We start from the raw sequence: 23,533 nt of genomic DNA, 5'->3' as shown, positions 1-23,533 counted from the left end.
GGGTTTTGTTTGATGTTTTAATAAAAACATAAAAATAATAAATCATTTTATTATAGATTGAGGATTTTTTTTTTTGTTTGCATAAGCTGTGAGATATTTATTTATAATTACAAACTCATTTACACACATAAATCCCTATTAGTATTTGTATTTATAATCATGGTGCATAGGTAAATTGTTATCAACTTTGTATTTAAGGTTAGAGAAAACACTCATACCTAAAAATTTAAACCAAACTCAACCAAAGTAAAAATTAAAATGAAAAAATTGAAAGCTAAATAAGGTCAATCTAGTTAGTGACAATATTATACGGGAAATTACCAAAGATACCACATTCTTAATACCACTTTTGTTCTCACTTTTAAAAAGAAAAAAAAAACACTTATAATCCTAAGGTTAACTAATCTAGACTAAGGGTTTAGAATTGAGGGGGTGGGGTAGGTTTTAGGAATATGAAATTTAAGATTCTAATAAATATATAAATAAATAATTAATTTGTTTAAATTTTTTTTGTGTTAACTAAATATAGTTAACTCATAGAAGTTAACATAAATATATATATGTTAACTAATACCGAGATTCATAAACTTCATTATTCATTTAAGAATTTTCAATCATATGGCCAAGATTAACCGAGCAACCATTATCATAGCTGAAACTAATAGAAATAATAAAAATTAGTATATTAAATTTTCTTCAACTAATTAGAGTTAACTAATAAAATAAACATCCAAATCTTTTTATTAGAATTTAGTTCAGAAGATGCTGATTCAAAAATTACACTTTGATATCTCTTGCTAAAAGACTTTCATGATAATAACAATACTATCACATTTCACAGCGCGATATATATCTTCAAATAGTTATACTTGTCCGGCTCACAATGTTGCTTTTATTTCAATTTCAATTTCACTATATAGAATAGAGTTTTTGTAGAAAAAAAGGAAAAAAAACTGAAATTGCTTAATGAAATTGGATTAATAATTCATAGAGAAAAAATGCTACAGTTATTTATAGAAAAATATCTCTTTAACAATTAAGTTAGAGTAATTATTTGAACATCGGTTTTTTCATATTATTGATATACTAATTACACATCTGTAACAAAAAAGGTTATATATATATATATATATATATATATATATGTATATAAATGCATGAATGTTATCATCAAATTAATAATTTCTTGTATCTTTAAGTTGAGCAAAATCTTTGTAGTTGAAATCAATTTTTTTTCACAGAGTATTTGAGGTAATGGTTGTTTCACACATATGCAGTTGTTGTTCTCTCAATCACTCTTATCTGAAATTTATGATCGGAGACTTTATAGTTCTTACTGTAATCCTTTCAGTTCCAAAAAAAAGAATAATTGTAATCTTTTTTGGATTATGATTTCTTAAACATAAAATTTACTATTTTAATAAGAAAGTTTATTATTATTTGGAAATATTTGAAATACTTGTTTTACATTTTTTGTTTAGATTTGAAGAAAAAAGAAAACTACAATTAAACAGTCTTTAACAATTTTATTTTGTAGAAGATTTTATAAAAGGATAATTACTATCAAACAAATTTTTACAATTATATTTTATTTATGATTTTAGAAAACGAAAATTAGTATTAAGTAAATTATTATACTTTTTTTTGTTTAAGAATTGTAAAAAGGAAAAAAAAATTAGAAAAAGGAAATTATTGTCATATCGAACTCGATCGGTTTCTAATCTCGATTTTGATCTTAGATTATCACTCTAGCTTGATCTCGATCTATTTCATAGTTAATGGATGGTTGTGTTCGTCTTTGTATGTAGTGAACCCGGATCGTTTTCCTTCAATTGGAGGAAGAAGATCGCACCACCAAGGAGCTGTTGGTGGTTATTCTCCTCCTCTTCGCCGGAATGTCACCGTGCTTCCAGATAAAGGTATATCTCCAATCTTTTGAAAACTATCTTTTAGATCTGAAGAATTTGTACTAGTCTGGTTAAATTATCTCTAGAGTATCCCGGTTGGTGTCATATATATTCTTAGATCTGACATTTAGATCATCTCTGAGCTGAGCTAGTTCAATTTCATATTCTCTTCGTATGCAGTGACGATCATGGATCGTTTCCCATCTCCATTATTTAGTAGTCTGGTTAAATGATATGTTATAGTATCTCGATTGGTTTCATATATACTCTTATACTCTTAGATCTGACATTTATATAATCTCTGAGCGAGCTCATCTCGATCAGTATCATTTTTAATGATTCGAGTTCTCCTCTGTACGTCTTCTTCTTTTTTGATTCATTTCTTATTCGTTTTGAACAATTGTATTGATTAAAATTGTTGTTTCTTCTCTTTGTAGGAAACCTGAAAGATGCTTCTTGGGAAACTTGAGATTCTTCGTATGGAACACGTTTTACTCTGCTTGCATATTTTTTTGCTGAACGTTATAAGAGCATGATTAACCCATAACTCCATTTGGGTCTCTTATTCATTATTTTAGTAATTAAAACTAATTAAGAATCTTAGTTAAGAGCTGCCTTGATTTTGGATCTCCAATGGTAAACTCTTATTTTGGGGTTCTTAAAAAAAAAAAACTTTGTGTATTAAACACCATTAAGCACATTCTTATCTTACTCGTGAGATAATAGCAGTTCCAGAGTAACCAAGTTTTGAGATGCTACACGACCAGAAACTATGATCATAGCCATCACTAAGAGCTTTTTTAACTTCCTCAACATCCTTCACCTAACATTAGTGTAATAGATGTATTTAGTACACAAGAATTTAATCCTTTTAAACATAAGAAAGGCTAATGTTATGTAATGACCTAGATCTTTGCCTCGTGAAAGCACAACACATCAAAGTTTTCTCTTTGCGCAAGTTGCAGAGGATAGAAGCTCTCTAGCTTCAACAATGCTCTCAATCCATTAACATTCCAAGTCATAATCTTTACAGACTTGGTACCCTCTGGGAGAGGAGGAGGTCTCATTGTCATTGGGTTATAAGCTTTATAGTCTTCCTCAGGCTTCTTATGGGCAAGTATCGTCCATGGTTCACTTTGAATTGAGGATTTGAATTGAGGATGATATGATTTAATCGGTTCTGAGGACTTTGCTAGATACGGTCAATGACGCTTCTTCCTCTTTTAACCGAAGCTTCTGCTTACCTAAGAAGATAAAGCAACACATAGTGTTTCATAATACTCTATGTAGATTGCCAGTATATAGTACAAAGTGTTTACTTTTTCTGTAACACATGACAAACCTGTTTTGGCTAATGACTTTTGTTCACTAGTTTTTGAAGAAACTTTGGCATTCAATTTTTTCTGAGTAGACTGTTTTACTCTTTTTTCTCCATGGTCATTGCCATAAGCATCAGAGCTAATGCAGTCATCTTCTGTAGACTCTTCCTTGCTTCTGATCTTTCTTTTGATGGTCACACTTTCTGAGCGAGTGGATGAAGTAGTTTCCTTTATTTCTTCACCAGAACTTTCATCTGTAACAGATAAACAAGGCAGATCTTACCAAATAGCAAAGCTATAGGAAGTCTGAGACTTTTCAATCTACTTCAAATGGAACAAGCGGGAACAACTACTTAAATGCAAACAAGTCCACATTCTTTTTTTAATGTGTAGTTACATACCTTGTAAATTACTGTCCATATGAAGTCGTAAAGCTGATATAAGTTCCTTTCTTGTTTGCTTATCAAGTAGAACGATTCGCCAACACATGCGATTTTCGTAATCAACAGAGAGAGAGAGATAGAGAACGAAAACAAACAAAGTCGGTTTTTTTTTTTCCCTTCTCAAAATCTGAATACAATCACAAAACAACAAACTTTGTACCTTTCGATTCACAGAACAAAAGCTTGATTCGATTCTAGATGCATGCGATTTTCGGGAGAAAAGGAGAGAGAGAGAGAGAGCACCGAAAGAACGACGACATGGTGATCAGTTTTTTTTTGCCTTCTGAAATTCTCTCTCCAATAAGATTAAAACACATGTCTAACAAGGGACGGTTCTTCTAACTCCTATTTAGGAGACGTTCTTTGTCTTAATTGCAATTTTTCTTTTTCTTTTAATTGTAATTCTCCTTAAAGACCCATCTAAGAGACTGGGTTAATCCTGCTCTAATGTTGCTTACGTATTTTGTGTTGTTATGCAATTATCCCTAAATACCTACTTTATACTTCGTGTAAAATGATATTTTAACAGCGGTTGAAATTTTTAATTGTTTTTGTTCTGGAGTCTGTAGAACTAGAAAAAATAAATCTTAGTAGGTTGTTGACATAATTTATCATTTTCTCTAACTACGTTTCCTACTTTTGTCTTTACTCATTGGTTTCTTTTTACTTTCTAATAATTCCAAAGTTTCCCTTTTCTTTTCCTGTGATTTTCATTCTATAATTATATATCTCAATGAGCATTTTCAACAATAATTGATTTAAGTTTTGTATTCGTTTGGTAATTTATGACATTTTATTAACATAACCATTTCTAACTTCATATCAATGTTAAAATGAAATCTATAATTTGTTTTTGTTGGTTCTATTTCCAAATTATATGACAGCTTAAAATCTCATAAACCTGGGTTGAAAAAAGAGAGAAAAACCTAAAAACTCCTAAAACCATTTTCCCGACATTTCTATGCCCAGTTGAAAAATCGGATGAATCTTTTTAATAAAGTCAAATGACAATATGGTCGAATGGTACAGTGAATGTAGAAAAATGATAAATCTTCTAAGTTTGATATCTATTATTTTAAATTTATTTATTTGTGTGATCAATCAATATAAATATTTAATTTTCATTGTAATTAATCAGATCCGACTGGCACTGACAAGTATCCTAGTTATTAAAAAAAAAAAGAATAAAATAAAGATAGTTAATAGTGTGCTCAGACTAGAACCTAGGAGTATCTCTCAGAAGTCTGAACCATATGCTTTACTCATTGGTTTCTTTTTTTGTTTCTAGTAGTAATTCCAAAGTTTCCCTTTTCTTTTCCTGCGATTTTCATTCTTTAATTCTATATCTCCAGTCATGTCTGATGAATAAAAGTACTGTCCAAAGAAAGTCCATAACATCATTAATCAACCCAAATAAGTTCAAACAAAATGACCAAAGATGATAAAATGTACATCATTATCGACAATATACATAACCTCGTTTCTACTGAAATCTAGTAGCCTATTAACCGAATTAGATATCCTTGTCACATTCCTTGTTGTATCTAACCTCACCACGGTACTCCTAGTCTGACTTTGTCTCTACTTTGATTGTACTCGCACTCCAAAAGCATTACATCAATCATTTTCCTTCCCTTTTAACCGCAATTCTCCTCGTACTAGTTGAGACCTCGTATCGTTGCCTCTATAAAAAAAAACACCATCGTAGCCACAGGTTCTTCGCTGTGTTTGGTTTAATGAGACCAACCCCATAACATGTTCAAATGCGAATGTGAAGACCAAACCACACCAAATTCCCAAGTAGATTAGGTCCCAACCAATTCCAAAAGCAGACCCGCGTACAATCCAACAGGGACCAAACACACAATGAGAGACCAAATACCTAACTTCATTGTCTATTTATCTTTATATTACCTTTGTTGGCTCAGCTTGGAACGCTGGTGATGGAAAGCAATTTTGTAGCGCCGAGCCCGATCCTCAGAGCGTGGCAGAGGCTAGAACAGAGTTGGCAAAATCCAAACAGTTTTTCGTATTTCAACGATGTTCAACCTCTTTCTGTTTCCTTCCAAGTATCATACTCTGAGGAGCCATAGAGACAAACAACCAATAATAATTGAGAACAAAGAGATAAAATTGAAAGTGTGATAGATAGAGAAAACTGTTTAGATTAACCTAATCCCTTTTTTTTAATAGTAAGTATTCCATAATACCTCCTATCTCCCTTCTGTGAAATCCCCATTCAATATCAAAAATCGAATCCCATTGATAACCAAATTTCGAATCCAATTTCTGAGTCATCAAAAAAAAAGATCCACAATCCATATAATCTCTTTAACATTATCACCAGAATACCTTTTGTGATTCTGTAATTTCGTCTTGATGTTGACTAAATCTAGATCTCTTTTCTTTAAATTCGGATCCGTTCTGATACTCCCGGATTCGAGTTAGCATATCTATCTATCAAGTTAATTCTTGTTTGCGGAGCTACATCAAATTGATTTTTTTTAAAGGAAATATTTTTTGGGTAGACTTATTATTTTAAAATGTTAAATTAAATGATGATTTGATAGGTTTATTGATATTTTATTTTTTCAAGAAGATTTTCAATATTGTGAAGCTTAACTTTAAAAATCCAATGTGATTTCAATTATTCTAGACTTTATTTTTAAAACATTTGTATCCTTTAAACAATGATTTGTTATTTTTATATTAATTTTCTAAAATAGTATACGGAGTATTTCTACTAAATAGACTATTTTCAAGTTTTTATCCTAAAAATAGATCATAAAGAAAGAAAATGACAAAAATGTTTTATTTAATAGGTAAAAAGATCTTAATACCTTAGATATATAAATACAAATAAATAAATAAAAAAGAAAAAAAATATAAATATTTTTTTTATAGTTTCAAATTATATGTTTTCAAATTCGAATTTTTTTTTATCAATTTTTTTTGTGATTTGAAATACTTTTTAAAATTATTTTTTAAATCTTTATTTTCAAATTTTTAATACTTACTTTTTATTTTATAAAATTTTAAAACTTAATCTCAAATCTCCACCTCTTAACTAAGGTTTGGATAAGTTAACTCTAAATGTATAAGTGTATATTTGTTTTTTTAATGAAATATTTTAGTCATTTTTATCCTAGTGTATATATGTGACAAAAAAAAATTTAACGCTATTCTAGCGTATTTCTCTAGTATATATTTCACATTGATTCTTTTTATCTTAAAGTTATGTTTCTTTTAGTGCGTAAGAAATCTACATCAACATTGCTTCGATTTTGACTATTAATATAATTTATGATTGGTAAATTATAGTTATACAACTATACGATTTTTATAATATAATTAACTTTAATATTTTCATAGCTATAGTGCTATATAAAAATGTAATTGCTATATTATATGATTTTAATCATACATATTTTACTCAGATGTCGGCTAACATATTATATTATCATTTCTAGAATGGTTAATTATGCTATAAAAATATACTTTTATAGTAGTTAATTTAATTTTAAAACTATATTTTATACAAAAACAATCAATAAAAAGTAAAATATATAAAATCTATATAATAATAGTATCTCCCCCAAGGCTATCCACCTAGGCAGTTTTAAAGTTTGTGGACCCCACGTTTTTTTGGTTTGGTTTGATCACAAGTTTTCGAGTTTTGTTTGATTAGGGTTTTATTGATCTCCTTCTTCGACCCTTCAACGGTCGCGTCTTCGCTGGTTTTAATCTGCAATCAGACGATTTATTTTCTCAATTCTTAACCTCTCTTATGATGTTGTTTCCCAATCAGCCAATTCATTCTAGACTGCGCCGGCCGTGCCGCAGCACCTTAACCACCATAATCTGAAGGTCCAGGCGGTGGTGGAGCTCCGTAAGGCTTCTCCTTTGTCAGCATGTAGTCCCCTGATGTAGCAGGCGCGGAAAGAGAAGAAGGAGGAAGTGCGCCGTGGGGCACCGTACGGCGGATTGTTTCTGCTGAAGGAGTAAGGTGGCGGTTGATTTCCACCACCGTAGCCCGCTGGAAACGAAAAGGTAAACACTTTGCAAAAGAGATCGAAAAAAGAATGAGTTGACAATAAAGGTCTGTTTCTTTTAGTTTCTGATATGTTTTAGGAAAAAGAAACCAAGAAAGAAGCTTTCAGGAATTATTTAGAGTTCGGTGGAGTTAGGGGCTTTTAGGAAGTATTTGTTATTGATTCTCTCACCAAAGGTATTGTTTCTTTTTCTACATTACACCATCACTAAAAGAAACTGCAACCGTTTCTGTATCAAATAGTTTGATCGTTTCCTGACATAATAATTTGATTTATACTCTTTTGTATGTTCTGGAACACAATGTGGGTTTCCAATTTACTTCTGGTTGTTTTGTATGAGCAGAATGACAAGTCTTCCTTCCTGTACTTTGTTTCTAACCAATATGTACCCAGGTGATGATAGCTTTTATAACTTAATCCTAATATGACTTAAGGTCAAAGAGTATAATTTTTTTATGATCTCTAACCATAATATCCTTCTTTCGTTTTGCTTTCAGATTCATTCAGCAAAATCTAGGAGGTCTTTCAGTTTCTGATTACGAGAAGCTTCAAGCTGAGAAGTCTAATCTTCAAATAAAGTATATGAGCTATTTGCTAAACATCAAGAAACGTTGAGAGAGGTATCACGTCCTAACTTGAATATAAAAGTTCCATCATCAAACCATCTGTAGCTGATTAGCAAATCATTCCATGCTTATGTAGTTACTTATAGTGGCTCTACAATACACCATCCATAATCTTAAACATATCGATTCATCCTTGATAAACTGAAACTACTTGGGGCCAGTAATATCGAGTAGCTAACTCTCTCTGTAGCTAAGATTCACAATTGATGTCGTTGTTGTCCTGGTTTCAACTGCGAAGTCACCTTTGATAATTTACATCTTGGTCGCCCTTCTCAACAAGTTTTTGATGCTCATCCATTTTCATGATGCAAGGTATATCCAAAAGTATTCAGACTTCATGTGAATTATTCTTCTGCTTCTTGATGGGAAGGTATTCGATCAACAAACTCTTACATATCCAAATCTCGCTTTGTTTCACTGGCCAACTAATTTTGGCAACTGTTATTGTCAATAGAATTCTGTAATCCACACTTTCATCCCTGCATTCAATGATTTAAAACCAACCAATATGGTCACCTGTCTAAAAAAAAGACCACCCATTCGTCATAGGACGTTTCATGCTTTCCACAACGATCACACTATTTGACAAGTCTTACGGTGAGGGGTTCTGGGGAGGACTCACACTCCACTTGAACATGAGATGTTTTCAAATTCCAGCATGCTCTTGTATCTCCAGTGTCCAGCCAGTGCTGTCAACCCCGGTTCATCGTTGTCATTTCTGGAGGTAAAGATAAAAACTAGGAAACATGATTCCCCCTTTCCATTAAGAGATTTTTTCTACAGAAAAGGGGCAAGCAGCTAAATTATATCTATAGAAGTAATTTTTTTCAATCTCATGATCTCTCATATTTATAATTGATGCTTCTATATTCTAAATAACGTCTTTACACCACGCTGCAGAAGTTCTGCCAAGATATTTCAGCTCAGGATGGGTATTTGCTCAGTTTCATGAACCAGAAGTCGCCCAGTTCTTTGCAACATTTGGCGCTAACCTCACAATTGCATGGATGGAAGGTATATTCTTTCATAACATTAAGTTATGAATATTAATAGCTCATGCAGAAACTTGATCGTACACTGATTCTTTTCGAAATCTGTAATAGCTCAGGAAGGTATATTCTTTTCGAAATCTGTAAGCTATGAATATTTGGCTCAAACATGGTCGTACACTGATTCTTTTCATCCCATGTTTTCCTTTTCACCTTCTTAGACAATAGGAGCTCGGTAAAGCTTCCATGAAGCGGAGAGAGCTTGAATGGTCTGAAGTAAAAAGCAGTCTTGCTCAGTAATTAACGGCTTCACAGATCCCATGTTCTTTGGATGTGAGTGACAATGGACGATTGGAGAAAAAGACAAGCATCTGGGCGGAGCAGCGAGGGCAATTAGCGTCACCTCTGCTGTACTATAATTATCACCTCCGCAGACGCCCTGGAGTCATAAATACGACGAGAGAAGGAGGAGAACACGAAAGGGGTTACGGTGTTGGAAGGTCAAGCTAAATTTAGTTGTTACCTATCACTATCAGTGTCCACCACCGATGCAATGGCCAATCGAATCTCAAGTTCATTTTAAGGAAATGGTCTCAGTCATAAGACTGTTATGAACAATCGATTTCAAAATATCAACATAAACTTAGGATAATAAATTTCTCTCGAATGCATTATTTTTTAATCAAAATTTGATCCTTTTCAAATAAGATGAGTCAAACCATATATGCAACTCATACTATTAAGCTCACAAACAGAAAAGAAGGAAAATAAACACAAACTACCTTCCTCATATATTTTAGTTTTATATAATGAAAACCTATTTTATAGTTACTTAAATTCCATATAGTAAAAAAAGGCGAATATTCATATATGCTAATAAATGAAGTACGAAAATAATAAAAATATTCAGTGAAAATTAGCCAAACAAAAAAATATTCTAAATTTAATGGGTTATTTCTGTCATACCTTGCTCTTGGTGGTCTTTCCTGGCTGCATGATCTTATCCGTCAAGAGAGTACATTTTAAGCTCTTCAGTCTTTCCCTTAAGATTGAGTTTTAGTATGTAGTCTCTTGCTTTGTTTTTGTTCCTTTGCCCTACTGATGTAATCAGTTGTTTCAGACGTTTAAAAAAAAAAAAAAATTAAAATACAATGTAGAATAAAAAATGCATATACACATAAAATTGAGCGGTTCAACAAAAGTTATATGAATTGACAACTAAAAGGGTAGTTTTTTTTTTTGACAATACCATTAACATCATACAAAGTTTCATAAGGATGAACAAACTAATCTCCATACATGAAAGCATCATTCAACTTAGTATTTAACACTAAATAAAAGTCTTAACAACAAACAACAATAAAAAAAAAACAGTTAATGTCCAATTGTTATACTATGACAAACTATAAACAAATTATATAGTCCAGGAATGATTTAAGAAATTTTGGTATTCAAACAAAATAAATAAATTTCAAAATTGATAGGAATCAATAAAAAAATGTAATTGTGTTTGGCATATTATGTTTGTGGTTAATGTTGCAGTTGGAGTAAAGAGCTTGCATTCAATTCGAAAGATGATGCAACAAGACGACCACACAATACTTGTGGATCTTTCTCCGGTAAAAGAAAAATATAAAAGTCAATAACCCCGCGCTTTCGCGGAGACTCCTTCCCTGTATAAAAAACAGATCACTATCTATTTAAGAAATCTAAACAATAAAATTATTAAGTTACACAACATACAACACTAAAATTTAAATCATATATTTAAAACGTAAGATAATATCAAAATTTACAAAAAAATATTCGCACGGACGTGCGGCTTCAAACTCTAGTTGCTATTAAATTTAATATGTAGCATTTAAATTCAGTAGACAATTTAATTATATGCTTTTACCATGTTTGATACGACATGGAATAAGAGAAGTAATTACTAATAGTGAACGAACATTTGAAAATAAAGTTAAGGTGTCGGAAGCTCACAGTTATAACATAAGACATTGGTCCAAACAGCATCAGTAGTTTTTTTTATCTACACACATTGAGAAACCAACAAAGAATTTGGTATGGACTAATCACAAGTTTTCTGGGGTTTTAGGAATTATCAATGAAAGATTTGACAACTTTTTATTGATTTTAGTTATGAGAAAGAGGGAAGTGCCTTATATAAGAAAAATTGTGGCCCCAATGATATCTACTTTTGAAAGATTATGGAAATTTACTTTTACTATGTCGTTTTTTGCTATTTTAATTTTAGGGATTAAGAAAAAATAAATATCAAAATAACAGTGTTTTTTTTGTTAATATTACTATTTTTCTTTTGATTTTCTATTTTACTATAATAGTTAGCATTTTTAAGTAAGTTGTAAAATGTTACTATTTATTTTGTTAGTTTAAATAGATTTTTTGGTTTTATTTTATAGTAATGTTTTATTTTGTGTTTGTTATTTTAACTATTTCAATATTAATTTACCATTTTATTTTGGTATAAAATGTATTTTGAATTTTATTATACTTAAGAAGATATATTCTTTTGTTAATATTACTATTTTTTTTTTAATATAATAGTTTTTTTTTTTTTTGGTTTAACCTGGGCGTATCCCAGGCCGAGGTCCAGACTAATCCCCAATGGGAGGTGCGGCCCACGGATGGACCATCTCTCCGGGTTTTCAAATGGGACCTAAAGCATAGGCCCATATCCGCGTGGCCCGGCGTAGAGGTAAATCTGAGGGGGAGGTTCGAACTCGCGGCCCTTAGGACCATTGCGAGCCGCCTCACACCACTCGACCACCAACGTCGGGTTAAATAATATAATAGTTAGTATTTTTTAAGTAAGTTGTCAATGTTAATATTTATTTTGTTAGTTTAAGTTATATATATGTAGTATTAATTTCGTTCTTTTATATATTTTGGAAAGATTAACATTCTAAAAAATAATAAAAGATTTGTCATAGTTTGATTAGAGGTTTTAAATTTTATGCGGACACCTTTAATAGGTTATACCCTCAATTTTCCATAAACCGAGAAATCGGCGTTGCGGAATTTATCACACATGGTTAATTGGGATTTTTAAAACCTTAAACCGGATTCTGCTTTGTGGTTATAAAGTTTAACGTGAGCCCATCAACCCAATAAGCACAGCTAAAATTTATGTTTAATTATAGCATTAACCCTAGCGGTAAAAAAAAATAGAAAAATTCCAATTCTACCAAGATCTTCAAACCCTAGCTGGCGAACCTTTATCTCTGTCTCTGTTTTTGTCTTTCCTACTTATATATCTGAAAAATAGCCCCTGTGAATTAGACATAGCTATGGTTAATTATCTGTTGAGAAGAAGATACGTGGCTCCAGAGATTTCTTTTGATCTCATGATCGAAATCCTGAGTAGATTGCCTGCTAAATCGCTTATGAGGTTCAAGTGTGTCTCAAAGCTATGGTGTTGTCTGATCCGCTCTTGATATTTTAGCAACCTTTATCTCATGGTCTCATCATCGCAACCGCGACCACTTGGTCTATACATGAGTTTGTATATGAGTTTGGATTTGGTGAGACACTACACGTGTGATTCAATGGAGATGTATGAACTGCTATATCATTAAGGTTAATGTCGTCTAGTAGTAGTGCTGAATCATCATTAGAACCAGATTTGACTTTCCCAGGGATGGGAGGATACAGTATGGTGTCTCTTCGCGGTTTGATTGTATTCACTATTTGCAGAAAAGCATGTATCTATAATCCCGCCACTAGACAGAGTTTAACCTTACCCACCTTCAAATCTAACCTCTTTGCGCAACAAGAACCTTATAAGCATGTCCACTACTTTTTCGGACACGATCCTGTTCTTGATCAATACAAAATAGTCTGTAGTGTTATGATAGCCTCGTCATTCTCTGAGATGCTATTCTCCGAGTTTTGGGTCTTCGTATTGGAACCCGGAGGTTTTTGGAAAAGAACCGAGTATGATGCTCAAGCTCACCTTCCTACAAGACAAGGACTCTGCATCAATGGAGTTATATATTATCTGGCTTTCAATCATACACGTCGCTATCACGTTTATTGTTTTGACGTTAGGTCTGAAGATATCCGTGTGATCCAAGCACCCCATGCAGTGCCTCAGTTTTGTACTTCCTTTGGTTTCATAGAGCATGGTGGAAAACCAGCAATCTTTGACTATTCACGTATTACAGAAACGGGTGTCTCGGAGTTGTGGGTGTTGGAGGTGGATGGTGGAATATGGTCGAGAAAATCTCTGGTTTTGAAGCTTTGTCAGAAGCATTTAGTGGATGACATTGACCATAATAAGAAGTTGATTGTTCATGGTACGGGTGAGAACAATGAGGTTATCTTGGCGTTGACTTGTCCTTGTTACCTTCTCTATTACGATCTGATGAAGAATGATGTGAGGAAGGTTAATATCAATAGAGTGACAACGCCGCATGTGTGTATCAAGGTTCTGGATAAGTGTGAAAGCATCATGCACTTGGAAATTTGAATAAAGTTTCTTCTATATCATTATCTAATTGTGTTTGTCTATGATAATACAGTTGAACTATTTTTTTAATAATATTTTTTATTTTATTTGTTTTGCAAACAAACAAAACAATAGTTGAATCTCTGCTTTTTTTATTGTTTAATATCATAAAAAAAGATTGGAATATGGGTGGATTTTTGAAGCTTTGATGCTGATGATCCATTAGCTGTATATAATGCGGTTTTTTTAGGTATCAAATCCTGGTTTGAGTACATGTGAGGCTCCTACTGTTGTCAGGAGACTGCTAGCTCTCAACACACACATGAGCTTACAAGTTACATCCATGAATTCATATTTTTATTTGTCTCATGTGAATTCCCTAAAACAAACATTTCATTTGTTGTTATTGATCCGCAGATCCCTGCCTCGTTTCGAGTCAGAAGAGAATCAGCAGTTGTAACCAACCAAAGCCAAAGAAAACTTCAGTAGCCACGAGCTTGAGTCTTACACCATGAGCTATGGCTTATGCTGCACCTGTGAAGGTTGAGCCAGCCAAGACATCTGCAGCTTCAAAGCCACAGAGTATTGTTGATTCTTACACAGCCTCCTTAGAGGATATGACAGCTCAAGGAGCACTTGACGGGTAATCTTTGGGACTTATGGCCTTAAAAACAAAGTTATTTTTGTGTGTAATGCTATATGCCTATATCAAACTAAATGGGAGATTTTGATTATGACTTTAGTGGAAGAATTCAAGTAGGACTATGAATATTAAGTAATAAAGTTATTTTTAGTCAAATTTGTGGATTGTTCAAGAATGATTTCTGATTTCGATCCCAAATATTTTTCTGGTTATCGCCTAATAATTTTTTTCCTTGAGAAATTTGGTAACTTGTTTTAGCTGTATATTATGACATATGTAATATTCATATTGATTACTACATTTCATTTATTGTCTTGCCAAAATAGTATGAAAGATAAGTTGTACAGATAAATTCATATGCGAAATAAATTTACGAATTTTAAAATATTTACATGAACGGTTGAATATTCTATAAATCTCTAATATAATTTTCGTACACTAATTATCAGGAGAATGTGATATTTTGTGTTATTTTGCATTTTAATATGAAACATATTTTATTTAGTTTTATGAAAAATAATCAATAAACCGCATCTTAACTTATCTAAAACATATGCAATTGTAGTAAACAATTTTATGAATGATTATATATTTATATGACAGCGTATGAGTAAAAATGATAATAATAGATGTATATGCACGTAAAATATATATTCATTGACATTTATTCAGAAACCATGATGCAAACCATAAATAAAACACTCACAACTATCATATTAATATATCTAATACAAAACAGTACTCACCTATTTTTAAGTGATTTTTTACATTTTTTAACTAATTTAAACCACTTTATTTATTGTTTTTCCTAAATAATTCGATTATATTTATTACAAAATACAAAATAGAACTTATCTATTTTAAGTATTTTTATAACATCTTTTACATTTATTTTTTCATTTTTTCTAATTACTTTATTAATTATATTTACCATAATAATTAGACAATATTATTTTACGTATTAACCAAAATAATTTCGTAGGTTTGAATGAAATTGATTCATTCATGACAAGAATTTAACTGGTTAATAATTTTTATTATTTGTTTATAAAATCAGTTATACGTGGGCATCCATCCAAGTATCCGTTCCGGATCATTTTTTGAATATCGGATTTTTGGGTTTAAAATTAAACTTTGTTCGAATATTATAAATTTTCGGATGGGGTTTGGACTCGGATCCTTCCGAGTCCGAATAGGTTTGTAAAAACTTAAAAATATCCAAATAGCTTATGTGTTTAGAAATTTCATTAAATAATTTAGAAAAATATAACATTAGCTATAGTATTAGTTAAACAAAAATAGGTCTAAACATTGGAAAGGAGAAGTTATGTAGAAACACCTTTACATTGGAAAAAAATGTTTTTGCAACCAAAATCAAATATTAGATACTGCTATTAACAAATCGACAAATTTAAGATATACTCTCTAACTAAAAAAAGAAGCACTAACAGATTCCAAATCTCCGAAAAATACACCTGTATTACCTCATGATTTTTCCTAATATAGAAATTTATTTTAAGCTAAAACCTTTCACTAATAACAACCTATAAACATCTTTTAATTATTAAGACAACAACGACCACCCAAAGACACATAGAAAAGAAATTCACCGACTGTAAAGAAAAACAACACACAACAATCAATCAAAGAAAGCAGACACATCTTCGAGATCAAACAAAACCAATCTCATTCATCGTCGCCTTCTCAACATGGCCGGAAGGGCAGCAATGCTCGTTAACCTCGGGACGGTTGTAATGACCGTTTTGACCCTGGCTAGTTTTGTCGAAGGCTTCGGTGTGAATTGGGGTAATATCGCATCACATCCGCTGAATCCTGATATTGTTGTTAGGATGCTTAAGGAGAACAAGATCAATAAAGTGAAGCTTTTTGACGCTGATTCATGGACGATGAATGCTTTGGCCGGTTCGGGCATGGAGGTTATGGTCGGAATCCCTAATAACCTTCTTGAAACTCTAGCTGATGATTACGGTAATGCTAAAGATTGGGTCAAAGAAAATATCACTGCTTACATGCGCAAGGATGGCGTCAACATCAAGTAACTTTACTAACATATTTTAAAATTCATTAGACGTTAATCCGATGTTGGGATCAGTCTTGTTTCAGTTAGATATATGTCTAGACAACAACTTAAACCAATTAATTAATCCTTTTTTATCTGATTGATTTAAATACCGGATTTGAGATCATCCGTTTTTAGGTGATAGATGGCTTCTGCGACGTTTATATCCTAACTTTTATTTTGTTTAAAACAAGTAGATAAATTGTTGAAAACAAAAGCCATGAAGAAAACAAAAACACTCGAATAGAAAATAAATAAATACTTGTACCAGAGTTTGTATATTAATTATGTGGATATAATATTTATAATTTCTTGGATAAATATTCATATAGCCTCAAAATCAGATATATATTTTTATGAGTTTTTTTTTATATACTAATGATTATTTTTTCTAATCTTAAAAGACATAAATATGTTTCGGACTAATTCATTCACATGATTGCCATGCTATATAGGTACGTGGCTGTGGGAAACGAGCCGTTCTTGTCAGCATACAATGGATCGTACTTAAAAACAACGTTTCCAGCTTTAAAGAACATTCACAGAGCGTTAAAAGAGGCCGGACATACCGATGTCATGAAAGCCACGATCCCACAAAACGCTGAAGTTTACCAATCAGCTAACGACAAGCCATCAGAAGGCGATTTCCGCAGCGATGTTAAGCAAATAATGCTCGACATCGTCAAGTTCTTCCATGATAATGATTTGCCTTTCACCGTCAACATTTACCCTTTCCTTAGTCTTTATCTGAACCAACATTTTCCCGTCGAATATGCGTTTTTCGATGGTAATGGTCAGACCATTCCTGATAACGGAAAGAATTACGATAACGTGTTTGATGCGAATTACGACACGCTGGTTTACGCGTTGAATAAAGCTGGGATTAAAGATATGAAGATTATCGTTGGAGAGGTAACTTGATAAGCAAGTTATTGATTATTAGATAGGTGTATTAAGAATATTGAGAGCGTTTATTGAATCTGCTTATTTATTTTTCTTTTATGTATAGGTTGGATGGCCAACGGATGGTCATAAATATGCGACGCCGAAGCTAGCAGAGAAGTTCTATGCAGGACTTATGAAAAGACTTGCTAAGGACGTTGGGACTCCACTGAGACCTGAGAAATTAGAAGTTTATCTCTTTGGTTTACTCGACGAAGACATGAAGAGTATTCTTCCTGGACCATTCGAAAGACATTGGGGAATCTTCAGGTAATAGCTATTCAAACGTATATAAATCGAGTTTCTTAAGTTTTTCTTAACTGATTTTGTTACGCTCTAATAGTCTAATAGCATGCATGCGTTACAAATCATTACGGCAATCATTTATCAAAAGATTCAAAACCAGTTCTAGCATTTAGAGTATTTTTGCAGAAACTTTTTAGTGTTTGATGTGTTTCCTTGTTCTGTTATTTCACTATTTCGATGTTCTATTATTCCACTCATCACATTATCATCATTACCATTCTTTATACGTTAAAGCTACTATTTTATAACCACTTATGTTATACTATGCTTAAACTATACAACAAAAAAAATTATACTATGCTTGTATTAAGATATAATGAGGAAAAACAAAACATTTTTTTTTTTGAAAAACAAAACATCATATATTGAGTTCTCGTTATATTCAATATATTTTCAACAGATATGATGGAACACCGAAGTTTATGCTAGATTTCACGGGACAAGGACGCAAGATCGTACCCGTGGCAGCGAAAGGTGTGCAATACTTAGATAAGCAATGGTGCGTTGTGAACAAAGACACGATCAATCTAGATGAAGTTGGTCCGGACCTAGACTATGCGTGTTACCATGGTGACTGCACCGCGATGCTTTACGGGTCCACATGTAGTAACCTCGACAAAATCCAAAACATATCATACGCATTTAACATGTTTTTCCAGATTCAGGGCCAAGACGTTAGGGCTTGTGATTTCAGAGGATCTGCTATGATTACTAAGAACAATGCATCCGTCGGAAGTTGCTTGTTCCCTATTCAGATCGTTAGTGGAAGTGATGATTTCAGGATCAGCTTTGTGTTCGGAAGATTCATTGTCGCTGGACTTATTCTTCTTGGATTAGTCACGGCTATATAATTTGTTTGTTTGTTTGTTTTTGCACTTTCGGGGGTTTTATTCTATTCGGTTAATTGTTATATACTGTTCGTTTGATACATTTGAGGTAGTACTCCTATATGTTTGTTTAATAGATCGATATAATCAAATCACATCTCGTCAAAAGTTATTTTTTCCGTTTGAATATCATTTCTGATTTGTGTATGTATAAAAAAAAGGTGTATGTATGCATGATATTGCTCAAATGTTCAATTATATCGTCATTTCACAAATGTTATGTTAATAATAAAAATATAATATTCTGCGCTTTCACTGTTATATTAAATTGTTTATTTATCAATTTTGAATCATTGTGTGACATCTAATGGAATTAAAGACATGGACATGACGATAATGCGGGTTGGTAAGAGTACTAAATGCTATCCGAAAGAACGATGTCTATAGATACTATACCCCAATGCTTTCATATTTTTCGATTTTACATTGTATTTATATATATTTTTAATTTGTAACAATATGAGTTACAAAAAAGAGAGTTATATACATGCTTACATAACTTTTGCATATGTAGTTGTTCACATAGTAGTTTTAATTGACAAACTCAAACAATATTTGTTGTTCTGAACTTTATTATTAATTAGGTTTAAATTAAAAGTAGTAGATTAGCAAATGCGACTAATGCATAAAAGATCTACGATAATTTCAAAATTATTACTACACAAATATTTATCTTGTAAGAAATGATAAGCTGTGATAATTGTGTAGTCATATATCACTGCCAGATTAAATGTAATAAATGCTGCTGCTGACCATTCTATTTCTTCTCTCCTTATTCCTCTACTCTATACTTCTACTTTTACTTAATTATCTTAGGACAGGAATTAAGAATAGTGTTGGATAATTCCAAGCTTGTGTAAACTTAACATATTATTAGATGTTTAATATGTTAAGATAAACACAATAAGGAAACCTAGAAATAGGAAAAAGAAGTTTCTATTTAGGTTAGGTTTGTGTTTTCCATATCCCACATGTTAAAGGGAATTGTCTTTCATATAAATATAGGTCTAATGGAGAGGTGTTCCATATGATCTGAGAGAAACATATTGAGAGCTTTAGTTTTGAGTAGTTTCTAAAGCTAATAAGAAAAGTTGTTCTTATAACTCTTTGTGTTTCTAAGAGATCTGAATTGGTATCAGAGCCAGGTTGGGCCGTTACCATCATTAAAGAGCCTCATGTTGGAGACTCAATCTAAGCTTAAGGTGAAGCTTAGGTCTTGGCGACAGGAGGAGAGATCACGAAAGCAGATGGCCGACGTGACTACAGCTGCGCCACACATCAAAGACTTTGGATCCACATCTATCCATTGTCTGATGTTGTCATCGACAAACTACCAGGTTTGGTCGATGAGGAGGAAGGAGATGATCGTCGGAATGCAGAGTGTAAGACACCAAGAAGGCGTGTGTAACGCATGTCTAGCAGAGAAGCGGATTAGACACTCGTTACCGAGTGTAACACATGGAGAAGCCGTGTGTGACACATGTTTTGCAGGGAAGAAAATCAGAGACTCATTCCCGACTAAGGCCATGGTTTGTACATCAAAGCCATTGGGATTATTGCTTGGAGATTTGTGTGGACGAATCGCACCACAAACGCCAGCAGATAATCATGAGGCATTCTATCGGTTCAAAAGATTTCACACCGATAGAGGAGAAGAGTTTGCCTCAGCTATGTTCAATCTAGGATGCACCGATAGAGGAGGAGAGTTTACCTCAGATGAGTTCAATCTATTCAGTGAAGAGAATAGAGTTGAAGCTATGGCGGCCGAGGTGGATTCTATCACAAGAAACAAGGCGTGTGAGCTTGTGGATAGATCGGCTGGTGTTAAACATACATGGATATGTGACACAAAGATGGAAGCGTGTAACACAACGCATGTACCAGTGGCAAGACTTGAAACCATTCGGCTCTTAATAGCCCTCGCAGCAACGAACGGTTGGGAGATACATCACATGGACGTGAAGACCGCTTTCTTGAATGGAGATCTAAAGGAGTTAGTGTATGTAACTCAACCTGAAGGTTTCGAAAAGAAAGGAGAAGAGAATCGAGTGTATGTGTTACACAAGGCTTTGTATGGGTTACGCCAGGCACCCATGGCCTGGAATGTAAAACTCGATCAGGTTCTCAAGGAGATGAGATTTGAGAAGTGCACGAAGGAACTATCAGTGTACTGCAAGACTGAAGGAGAAGACGTCTTGATCATTGCCATCTACGTTGATGATCTATTTGTGACAGGAACTTCACTTAAGGTGATTAGGCAATTCAAGGAGGAGATGTCTAAGAAGTTCGAGATGTCAGATCTAGGTAAGCTAACGTACTACCTTGGCATAGAGGTGATTCAAGGAGCAGACGGAATCAGAATAAAACAAGAGAGGTATGCTCAAGGAATCATGCGTGACACAAAGATGGAAGCGTGTAACGCAACTCAAATTCCAATGGAGGCGAATTTGAAGATCTCAAAAGCTGAAGATGAGCAAGAGATAGATGCTACCGAGTTCAGAAGAATCATAGGATGTTTGAGGTATCTGCTTCACACAAGACCCGACCTGTGTTACGCAGTAGGTGTTCTTAGCAGATACATGCACAATCCGAGAGACTCTCACGGACAAGCCATCAAACACATATTGCGATATGTGAAAGGAACAACAAACTACGGTCTGTTCTTCAAGAAAAATGGGTCAAGGAGTGTCGTTGGTTATAGTGACAGCAGTCACAACATTGATCTCGATGACGGGAGGAGCACGTCAGGACATGCATTCTACTACGGTTCATCACTGATTACTTGGACGTCGCAGAAGCAGCAGACGGTTGCATTGTCATCATGCGAAGCAGAATTCATGGCAGCAACAGAAGCAGCGAAGCAAGCTATATGGATCAAGGAATTATTGAGTGAGATACTAAGCAAAGAAGGCGAGAGAGTCAAGCTTAGGATTGACAACAAATCAGCCATTGCTCTAACCAAGAATCCAGTTTTCCATGGAAGGAGTAAGCATGTACTCAAGAAGTATCACTTCATTCGTGAGTGTGTGGAGAACGGGCATATCGAAGTGGAGCATGTGCCGGGTATTGAGCAGAAGGCTGACATCCTTACCAAGCCATTAGCAAGATTATGTTCAAGCAAATGAGGAGCTTAATCGGAGTTCAAGAAATTGATCTCCCTAATTCAAGTTGGAATTAAGGGGGTGAATGTTGGATAATTCCAAGCTTGTGGAAACTTAACATATTATTAGATGTTTAATATGTTAAGATAAACACAATAAGTAAACCTAGAAATAGGAAAAGAAAGTTTCTATTTAGATTAGGTTTGTGTTTTCCATATCCCACATGTTAAAGGAAATTGTCTTTCATATAAATATAGATTAATGGAGAGGTGTTCCATAAGATCTGAGAGAAACATATTGAGAGCTTTAGTTTTGAGTAGTTTCTAAAGCTAATAAGAAAAGTTGTTCTTATAACTCTTTGTGTTTCTAAGAGATTTGAAATAGAAGGAGAGAAAGAATCAAGATTTGGGAGAGATATTCAAGCTTCTACATTCTCTTTCTTTTCAGTTTTGTAATATGGTAATTTTTTCTTCACAATATGCAATGAAACGAGATGTTGTTATAATTGTAATCTTTACAATCTTAGTTCAAATTAGTTTGTCACTTTAAGTTCGATACAAGCGGGAAGATCCATCAGTACAAAAAGGAAACATAATCCGAGCGTTGGTCAATTACAATACTACAAGAATCATCACGAGTCTGTAACCGTGGAGGAGACGTCAATGTTTAATAAATTCAGGCGAAGGTCGTCTTTTTTTTTTATCAACGGCGAGGATCGTCTAAAGTTCGGAGAAAAATTGATGGCAACGAAGAGGAAGAAGAAGAAGATAAGCGATTTATCCCCGCAGGTCCAAATCCTCTTCACAACAGGTAGATTAACGAGAGATGCAAAACATAATTCGAATTCATAAATAGTTTGGTATATACTTATTCGTTAGTTTGATTTTTAGATTAATATTTGCTTTCAAGAGAAAGATTCTCTCTTTTTTTTTTGCAATATTTACAAGTTTCTTTTTCGATGTAGTAATATGTTTTTTAATTAGCTAAAAGGTAAAGTTCTAATTTGTAAATATAAATTTAAAGTTAGTATAAATCGGAGTACAAAATAAGAAATATAGATAAAATAAAACATACAAAAAGTTAAACAGAAAAGTCGGATTCTTTTTGAGATGGGTATCAATTCCATATAGACTTGCCTTGAAAAAAACCAAGGTTCGATCATATATCCTGGATAAAAACCTTTACATGTTATTAAACAAAACAAAAATAAACATTTGATATATTCCGCTAATTAGCTGATTGTGGCTAATCTGATAACCATATGTTTAAACACTTTTTAAGAAGATTCCGGTATTAAAATAATTATTGGTTTCATAAGAAATTAAGAACGATACTTAATATATTTATTGACAATTATGATCTGTTTTCTAATGCACATCTATATGATATTTCATATTTTGATTAGCAAAAGAACAAAAACATTTAATAATTTATTTTGAGTAGAAATCTTCAAATCTCCTATAAAAACCGACGAAGAAATTATAGATTGTAAGCGCTAACTTTAAATAGATGTTTCGGTTTCATAAGAATCAAACTTTAGAATTTTCTTCCAATTAGATTTCAAGGAATATAAGTATCACTATTATATAATAAAATATACTTTTCTAGCATAAAGAAAGATGCATTTATTTTTTCTGATGAGGGTAGGCGTTCGTGAATCTATCTCCATCACTTTCAAAGAAATACATAAAAGGATATTAACATATGTAATTTCATTTATTTGGTTTTATCCCCCCACAGAATGGTTTCTCAAAATTTGAACCTCAC

General features: G+C 32.9%; 1 protein-coding gene, 1 long non-coding RNA gene and 1 pseudogene across 8 annotated transcripts; all 3 read left to right on the top strand.

The window, feature by feature from the left end:
* Positions 1-1,627: 1,627 nt before the first annotated feature.
* Positions 1,628-10,040, top strand: LOC106414363. 7 transcript variants are annotated; one of them, XR_007328891.1, is made up of 8 exons: positions 1,628-1,713; positions 1,809-1,919; positions 2,345-8,114; positions 8,219-8,341; positions 8,660-8,717; positions 8,802-9,071; positions 9,248-9,361; positions 9,558-10,040. It is a non-coding gene; the product is annotated as an uncharacterized LOC106414363 (long non-coding RNA). The 7 variants fall into 7 exon arrangements; XR_007328894.1 differs by lacking the exon at positions 1,628-1,713 and having other exon boundaries at positions 1,720-1,919; positions 2,345-7,719; positions 8,065-8,114; XR_007328893.1 differs by lacking the exon at positions 1,628-1,713 and having other exon boundaries at positions 1,720-1,919; positions 2,345-7,719; positions 7,784-8,114.
* Positions 10,041-11,958: 1,918 nt separating this feature from the next.
* LOC111209685 lies at positions 11,959-15,868 on the top strand (annotated as a pseudogene).
* A 154-nt stretch (positions 15,869-16,022) lies between these two features.
* LOC106414532 (glucan endo-1,3-beta-glucosidase 8) lies at positions 16,023-18,797 on the top strand. The gene is made up of 4 exons (XM_048769456.1): positions 16,023-16,506; positions 16,986-17,442; positions 17,540-17,742; positions 18,179-18,797. The coding sequence occupies exons 1-4, from the start codon at positions 16,160-16,162 to the stop codon at positions 18,627-18,629; spliced, it is 1,458 nt and encodes a 485-aa protein (XP_048625413.1). The 5' UTR covers positions 16,023-16,159; the 3' UTR covers positions 18,630-18,797.
* Positions 18,798-23,533: the final 4,736 nt, after the last annotated feature.

Source organism: Brassica napus, chromosome C9, assembly GCF_020379485.1.
Source record: "Brassica napus cultivar Da-Ae chromosome C9, Da-Ae, whole genome shotgun sequence".
NCBI lineage: Eukaryota > Viridiplantae > Streptophyta > Magnoliopsida > Brassicales > Brassicaceae > Brassica > Brassica napus.
Note: the sequence above shows the minus strand (reverse complement) of the source record. Positions and strands in the feature narration are given on the sequence as shown.

Bases quoted from the DNA above. Each gene is read 5' to 3' on its own strand.
- LOC106414532 (XM_048769456.1), top strand. From the start codon at position 16,160: ATGGCCGGAAGGGCAGCAATGCTCGTTAACCTCGGGACGGTTGTAATG. The intron at 17,443-17,539 runs GTAACTTGATAA...TTTTATGTATAG, and splicing joins TGAAGATTATCGTTGGAGAG to GTTGGATGGCCAACGGATGG. The intron at 17,743-18,178 runs GTAATAGCTATT...TATTTTCAACAG, and splicing joins AGACATTGGGGAATCTTCAG to ATATGATGGAACACCGAAGT.